General features: G+C 43.5%; 1 protein-coding gene across 1 annotated transcript in view; it reads right to left on the reverse strand.

Annotated features, from left to right (window-relative positions):
* Positions 1 to 4,874: 4,874 nt before the first annotated feature.
* The window catches only part of LOC138945717 (mannose-P-dolichol utilization defect 1 protein homolog), a 9,877-nt gene continuing 6,294 nt past the window's right edge, over positions 4,875 to 8,457 (reverse strand). The window contains exons 5-6 of the mRNA XM_070317204.1: positions 6,742 to 6,946; positions 4,875 to 5,706 (exon numbers count right to left, since the gene is read on the reverse strand). Of these exons, the coding sequence (XP_070173305.1) occupies positions 5,296 to 5,706; positions 6,742 to 6,946 (616 nt within the window). The 3' untranslated portion in view covers positions 4,875 to 5,295. The remainder of the gene's footprint in view (positions 5,707 to 6,741; positions 6,947 to 8,457) is intronic.

Consider the following 8,457-nt stretch of genomic DNA (forward strand, 5'->3'; position numbering starts at 1 on the left):
GTGTCAACAGTTCGTCTCACCATCTCAGAAATCAAAAATCAACCGTCCTCTGTGCATATTGGTAATGATGAATTACCTTCTTCACGGAAGCTTTTTGTGTGTCAAGTTAATTCATACAAAAACTACCCTTAACAGAAATCTGTCAAGATGTTTTTGTTTCGGTATGTGTAAAAATGTTCTAATCCCATTTGAAAGCTAGGTCGGAATTGAAATGGCGAGCCAAACTGCTTCCGTGGGAATGACAGTGCCTTGTTTCTTCTTTCCCAGCGGTGCTGTCTTGCCCGCCTAATGAGGCTGCAATGCAAAGCGAAATGGAGGTGTGTACTGCCGGCATGGCCTCTGCTGGCCAGACCAAGGAAGGCTTATGCTCGTAAGTTTTTTCTTACTTTCACCTACATGTTCCCTTCTTATTTGACTGGTCTATGGAAGCAAACTCACTACACTTTTTTTCCATCCGAAACGCAATGCTAAGAAGTTACTATAAGCTGACTAACATAGCCGGTGTAACACGACATTTTTACTCCACGAAAAATTTACTCCGGAGTAAAAATTTCGTACGAAATTCTTACTCCGAGTACACCTTTCGTACGAGAAAAGAACTCCCCAAGGTACGAAAAAATTACTCCCTCCACGACATTTTGACTCCCCAAATGTTTACTTCCAGTACAAATCTCGTACGCAAAAATGGGATGCGGGTGAAGGGATAATGCCAATATGTGATCTCGCGCAAACAAATGTCGCGCTACCCTCCCTCCACCCCTTCCACCACCAAGACTAACAGGGGACAGGGGAGTAAAAGTTGCGTACACCTGGCGTGGGCAGTAAATTGCTCGTGTTAGAGTGGAATGATTTATTCGTTGTTTATTCGTCAGGGGAGTAACATTTTCAACCAAAATGTTGACTCGGAAAACACCTGTCGTTGGAAGTAATTTTCTCGTGTTATGGGGGAGTAGTTTTTCGTAAAGGGAGTACAATGTTCTTCCTCTGCTTCTTCTTCAGCGTTCCAGAATTGTCTGGTTACGTGTGAGCTCGTTTGCCCATTTGGGTTCCCCACACTATACTCTGAGAGCATAGTCAGCTTCACTCCGCTTTCGTTGAGTAGGCATGCTGGGTATTTTCGTGTTTCCATAACCCACCGAACTCTGATATGGATTACAGGATCTTTTCCGTGCGCACTTGGTCTTGTGCTTGCATGTACACACGAAGGGGGTTAAGTCACTAGCAGGGCTGCACATAAGTTGACCTGGGAGATCAGAAAAATCTCCACTCTTAACCCACCAGGCTGCAGCGACCGGGATTCGAACTCAGGACCTCCCGAGTAGGAGGCCGACGTCTTACCACCATGCCATTGCGCCCGTACGACATTTTTACTCCGGAGTAAAAAAATCTCGTGGGAGTAATTTTCTCGTGTTACACCGGGAGGAATTCATGCGCCAACTTACGTCAAGCAATCAACGTCATCACTTCGCATAACTTATGTTCTCTGTATTTTTTCGGCGTTGTATGTTTCCTACTTGTACGAGTATAATGACCCTCTATTTTAAGCGTGTGTCAATGCGCCTCGCCAGCAGGTGATCATTGGCTTTTGTAACCAGTGTTCATCGAGAAATGATCGCCGGTCATTTTTAATGAGTTGGGGCATTCTGACCAATCACAGAATCTGTTTCATTGAACCGCCAACGTGATTGAATTATGGGCGCAGTGGCCTAGTGGATAAGACATCGGGCCTCCTAATCGGAACGTCGTGAGTTTCAATCCCGGCTGCGGCCACCTGGTGGGTTAAGAGTGGAGATTTTTCCGATCTCCCAGGTCAACTTATGTGCAGACCACTTGCTAGTGCCTTATCCCCCTCCGTGCGTACACCAAGGTCACCCGGAAAAGATCCTGTAATCCATGTCAGACTGAGTTCGGTGGGTTATATACACATAGAAAATACCCAGCATGCTTCCCCCGAAAGTGGGTTATGGCTGCCTAATGGCGGGGTGAAATCGGTCATACACGTAAAAACCCAGTCGTGCGAAAACATAACACTTCACATGAGAGTTTCTGGGTTTGATATCCCTTCATTTTCCCGATAAATGTCTTTGAAATTTTGGCCAAGCAATCTTCGACAAAGGGAGTTTCAGCCCATGAACGAAGAAGAAGAAGATTGAATTACAAAGTCCTTTTGGGTTGTCTGTTTTCAGAGCCGTCACCGACTTGTTGAAGTGCATCGACACGGCTTTGACGGGCTGTGAGGGCGTGCCCTACGTGGAAGCTGAGAGGGGTTCGATTGACGCTGGGATGCAGAACTTGCGAGCACTGCAACAGCAGATGGGGTGCGCCTAAATAACCGCCAAACAAACATAAAACATTCAATTATAAAATGTGACGCTTGCTTGGAAGAAAGGAAGAAAGGCACGGGCCGCTGAAAGGGGAGATTTGGGAGTAGGCAGGGGCGGATCAGTTGTTTTGTAAGGGGGGGGGGGGGCACTTTGAATAGAAAGTGAATGTGATGGGCGCGAAGCGCCCGAAATTGCTAGGGGGGTCCGGGGGCATGCCCCCCCGGAAATTTTTTTTGGCCCAAAAAAGCAAAATGGTGCCATCTGGTGCCATTTGAACTTAGAAATGGTCATAGAATCAGCTTTCCAAATTTTTTCGGGGGGGGGGGGGGGGGCACGTGCCCCCTGTGCCCTCCCTCGTCCGCCCCTGGTAGGGGAGGGGAGATGTTGTCGGGGTGAAAGGGGGATGGGGGGGGGGGGGGGTAGTGAGTGGAGCATTGTCAATGATCAGTTGAAATAGGATGTAGTTAAAGCTGATACGAGCGGCATTGTCCATTCAAATGGTGTGTGCTTCTTTGAGTTATCTCCAAGTAGCAGTGCCAAGACATTAGGGAATTAAAAGGTTTGATTGAATAGTCAAACGTCTGAACATTGTTGGTCTTGGTTTCTTCTTTTGTCATCATGTGTGTGTGTGTGTGTGTGTGTGTGTGTGTGTTTGTGTGTGCGTGCGTGCGTGCGTGTGCGTGCGTGCGTGCGTGCCGTGTGTGTGTGTGTGTGTGTGTTGGGTTGTGTGGGCATTGATGTTGTTGGGAGATACTTAATTGACTGATGATGTGTAAAAGACTCTGTGTGTGTGTGTGTGTGTGTGTGTGTGTGTGTGTGTGTGTGTGTGTGTGTGTGTGTATGTGTGCGTGTGTGTGTGTGTGTGTGTGTGTGTAGAGCGATTCAGAGAAAACTACTTGACCGATTTTCATGAAACTTCACATGAGAGTTTCTGGGTTTGATATCCCTTCATTTTTCCGATAAATGTCTTTGAAAATTTGGCCAAGCAATCTTTGACAAAGGCCGGACTTTGGTATTGAATGTATTTCTGCTCGGAAGCTTAACAATTAATAAATGACTTAGGTCATTAAAAATCAGAACATCTTAATTAAAATTATTTTGTTTGGAAATCGATCCAAAAAAGAATGTCATATTATTCTGCATTACTTTTTGATTCCCAAAACATATAAATATGTTCTATTCAAAATATAAGTAAGCTGAGAAATTAAAAAATGTGAAAATTAAAATTAAAATTATAATTTTAGAAATCGATTTAAAATCAATTTCATCTTATTCCTTGTCAATTTCTGATTCCAGAAACATGATATAGAGATTTTATAATTTGGATTAAAAACAAACTCAGAAAGTTAAAAAGATTAGAGATACGGAACAGCGCGCTATCCTGCTAAGCGCAACCGCGACAGCGCAATACTGGCTTGTCAATTTCCCTGCTTTTTTCACGTGCGGGGGATTGACGATATGCTATAGTGTCCAGTTTTTAAAAAAATGCAGTGCGTTCAGTTTCTTTCTATGAGTTCGACAGATTGATTAAATGGTGTAATTTCGCCTTGCGCGACTTGTTTTAATTTTAACCGCGTGAACCTGATAATGAGTGAGCTGAATTGGTGGTAAACCCAAATTGAAAGAGACACTTTGGACAAGGCATGTGCACTTATTGGTGTGCGTTTTAAAAGAACATGTGAGAAAGATGAATTAATAAGGTACATTACAAACTAACTTATTTGTTTTGTTCATTTTTATTCACAGAAAACTTTGCACTGCACACAATAGTTCACAAAAATGTGGAGAAGATTTACATATGGCACATCAAGACATTTTTAAAGACACGTCTGTTATTCTCATAAGCGACCTACATTTAAGAATACATGTACAAGCAATTCAATCACTTAGAAAACCTGAATTCATGGATTGTATAAAAATGAAATAATTATCAAGCGATCCTTAGACTGTGTATTAATTGTAAATAGTTATGCCATCAATGAATCCCATTGGAAATTCTGTGGGAGATAAATCGTCTCTAGTTGAGGCAAGATTTGGACATTTCGAGTTCATGTTTACAGTCTGATTTTGCTTTACAGTTGCATACTGAAAACAAAATGATCACGTCATCCCCCCCCCCACCTCTCTGTGTGTATGTTTGCCTCTGTCTGTCTGTCTGTCTGTCTGTCTGTCTGTTCGTCTGTCTGCATGTCTGTCTGTCTGTATCTGTCTGTAAGTGTTTCTGTCTGTATGTCACTCTCTTTTTCTTTCAGTCTCTGTCACTCTCTGTCCCTGTCTGTCTCTCTGTCTGTCTCTCTGTCTGTCTGTCGGTCTCTCTCTGTGTGTCTCTCTCTGTCCCTGTCTGTCTCTGTCTGTCTCTCTGTCTGTCTCTAGGTCTCTCTCTGTGTGTCTCTCTCTAGTGACTAGAACACATGTCGACAACTGTCAAAATATTTAAGCTCATGTGAACGCGCCATATGCTGCCTCAACCCCCCCCCCCCCTCACTAAGCCCCAAAACCAAGTTTATCTCTCTAAAGCCCCCCCCCCCCCCCCCCCCGCGCCCCCTCCCCCGTCTCATAGAAAAATGTCTACAAATTGAGCATAATATGCATAATCATACGGCACTGACATCATATTGTGAAGCTGCCTATAACTTGTGAAGAGATAGCATTACACTGTTAATACACTCATGGCATTGCACTATTTACAACAACGTACGGTTGACTTTTAATATTTGTATTCGTCGTACCTCACGTTTCAATCCAGCTGTCTTCAAACTGCCAAATTAAAGCTGCTCTCTCTCTCTCTCTCTCTCTCTCTCTCTCTCTCTCTCTCTCTCTCTCTCTCTCTCTCTCTCTCTCTTTCTGCCGCCCCCCTCTCACCCCCTCTCTTTCTCTCTCATCTCCAGCTCCGAACACACCCAGGTGATTATACAAACATGTTCCGAACACACCCAGGTGATTATACAAACATGTTCCATACAGGTTCAATTCAATTTCGCGGAACACCAGCACCACCATCCACTGTGGGCGTGAAACCGTTATACCGTCTTCTCCTTCGAATCGTTTCCACCCCGATCTCACTGTCAGAGTCACTACTACTGCTGCCGCTGCTCTCCGAGGCAGAACTGTCACCGCGTGCCACTGTCTCCCTCTCCCCCTCCCTCCTCTTTCTTTCCTCCCTCATCCGCCTTCTCCTCCTGTGGCTGTAGTAGACCGTCTGGCACGTGATCAGCGTGTTCCAGAAGCACGCATGCGCGTAGCACAGCACGAGCACGGTGTCACGTGCGTCGAGGAGTGACGTCAGCAGGCGCCCCACACTGCGCATGTTGAGGAGAAAGATGGAGGACTTCGACATCTGACCCGTACCTCCTCGCTTGTAGGCGTTGTAGATGTGGTCAACCTGAAGTAAAAAGACAGAGATGGATAAGCCACGCACTTATCCCATGACCTGCTTCTATGTCTCTGCGAGCTGACGTAGGTGAATACGCTGCGTATTCCATGGTTACCCGAGCGTATTCCATAGTTACCGAGCCTCGATCTGACCTGCTCTTAGCGGCGTATTCGAAGAGTAAAACTGGATTAATTTAGAGGTCAAAGGCATATTTAGAGTTTACCGATGGACTACTTTCTTCAACAAACGACTGAAGCTCGGCAACACCTGAAAATCGAACCTCGGGAAAATATGCCAGCTATCCAAGACTCGGAAGTGTGTAACCTGTATATATCTATAATTATATCATTATATATATATTATATATTGGCCAAAGTATAAGGCCACCTACTTCGATAACGAATAGTTGATATTGTTGCTGCATAAAATAACTTGATTCTTCATATTGTTGTTTCTATGGTATAAAAGAATCAGTTTCGCGTGTTATCCTTTTTTGTGGAATTTTAATTCGCGTTAATACTTATCTGAATCCATATGTATCATTATGAGGGAGATAGAGATAGACAGAGACCGAGAGAGCGAACAAAAAGAGGGACAAAAGAGAGACAGACAGAGACAAGAAGAAAGATACTCGTTGAAACCAACAAAGAGTGCGAAATAGGGTGAGAGAGAGAGAGACAGAGACAGAGAGAGAGACAGAGGCAGAGAGAGACAGAGACAGAGAGAGATAGAGACAGAGACAGAGATAGACAGAAAGAGTGACAGAGAAAGAGAGCATTCGAGAGAGAGAGACAGAGAGAGAGTGACAGAGAGAGAGAGACCAATCGAGAGAGAGACACACACAGAGAGAGCCGAATCGAGCGAGAGACAGAGAGAGAGAGAGACAGAGAGAGAGAGAGAGAGAGAGAGAGAGCAATCGAAAGAGAGAGACATAGAGAGACACTCACACACGCATACACAGACATAGCAAATGCCTTTCTGTACACCTGCGTGCCTCGATCTCTCTGTTACTCTATTAACCGGCGCTTCTCCGTCATTGCTCACCTTGCCAAGTAGCGTCAGAGGCAGCGTCAGCACCTTGAGGTAGCAGACGACATGTCCCGGCACCACCCCCAGCATCAACGGCAGCATCATCAGCACGTACAGCACCACGAACACCAGCATGTTCCGTTGTTGCCCGCGGTACAGCAGCAGTAGACACATCAACGTGATGTATTGGGCCATCAAGGGCACGCTTTCTGCCCAAGTGCTGAAAAAAACCCAGTATGATAACGTTATAAGCACTGCGTCAGATGGGTCTTTGATGACGTTTTTCCAGGGATTTGGGCCTGATCATCAGGGGGTACATTTTCTGCCCACCATTGCGTCGGGGGTATGTATGATGCGGTGGGTATAGTAGTTTCATTTAAAAGGTTATTACCCCGCCATTTAGAAAGCTACACTCAGTTTTTAGTGGCACTGGCATTCACTAATACATAAATGAAAAAATAGATAAATAAATAAATATACAGTTAAATTAATAAGCAATACAAAGGTTGACGTTTTGAATTTATTTTGCTCAACTTCACGAAAGCATCCATGAAGCAAAAAGAACAAAGAAAAACCCTCGTTTCGATTCCCCCTCGATGTTAAAATATTTAGTCAAAACTTGACTAAATATAAAAACAAGTCGCGTAAGGCGAAAATACAATATTTAGTCAAGTAGCTGTCGAACTCACAGAATGAAACTGAACGCAATGCCATTTTACTCGTAGCATCGTCAGGCCACCGCTCATGGCAAAGGCAGTGAAATTGACAAGAAGAGCGGGGTAGTAGTTGCGCTAAGAAGGATAGCACGCTTTTCTGTACCTCTCTTTGTTTTAACTTTCTGAGCGTGTTTTTAATCCAAACATATCATATCTATATGTTTTTGGAATCAGGAACCGACAAGAAATAAGAGGAAAGTGTTTTTAAATTGATTTGGACAATTTAATTTTGATAATAATTTTTATATATTTAATTTTCAGAGCTTGTTTTTAATCCGAATATAACATATTTATATGTTTTTGGAATCAGCAAATGATGGAGAATAAGATAAACGTAAATTTGGATCGTTTTATAAATTTTTATTTTTTTTTACAATTTTCAGATTTTTAATGACCAAAGTCATTAATTAATTTTTAAGCCACCAAGCTGAAATGCAATACCGAACCCCGGGCTTCGTCGAAGATTACTTGACCAAAATTTGAACCAATTTGGTGGAAAAATGAGGGCGTGACAGTGCCGCCTCAACTTTCACGAAAAGCCGGATATGACGTCATCAAAGACATTTATCAAAAAAATGAAAAAAACGTTCGGGGATTTCATACCCAGGAACTCTCATGTCAAATTTCATAAAGATCGGTCCAGTAGTTTAGTCTGAATCGCTCTACACACACAGACACACAGACACACACACACACAGACACACGCACATACACCACGACCCTCGTTTCGATTCCCCCTCGATGTTAAAATATTTAGTAAAAACTTGACTAAATATAACAAGTCGCGTAAGGCGAAAATACAATATTTAGTCAAGTAGCTGCCATTTTTCAGCAAGGCCGTATACTCGTAGCATCGTCAGTCCACCGCTCATGGCAAAGGCAGTGAAATTGACAAGAAGAGCGGGGTAGTAGTTGCGCTAAGAAGGATAGCACGCTTTTCTGTACCTCTCTTTGTTTTAACTTTCTGAGCGTGTTTTTAATCCAAACATATCATATCTATATGTTTTTTGAATCA

Source organism: Littorina saxatilis, linkage group LG13 (assembly GCF_037325665.1).
Source record: "Littorina saxatilis isolate snail1 linkage group LG13, US_GU_Lsax_2.0, whole genome shotgun sequence".
Classification (NCBI taxonomy): domain Eukaryota; kingdom Metazoa; phylum Mollusca; class Gastropoda; order Littorinimorpha; family Littorinidae; genus Littorina; species Littorina saxatilis.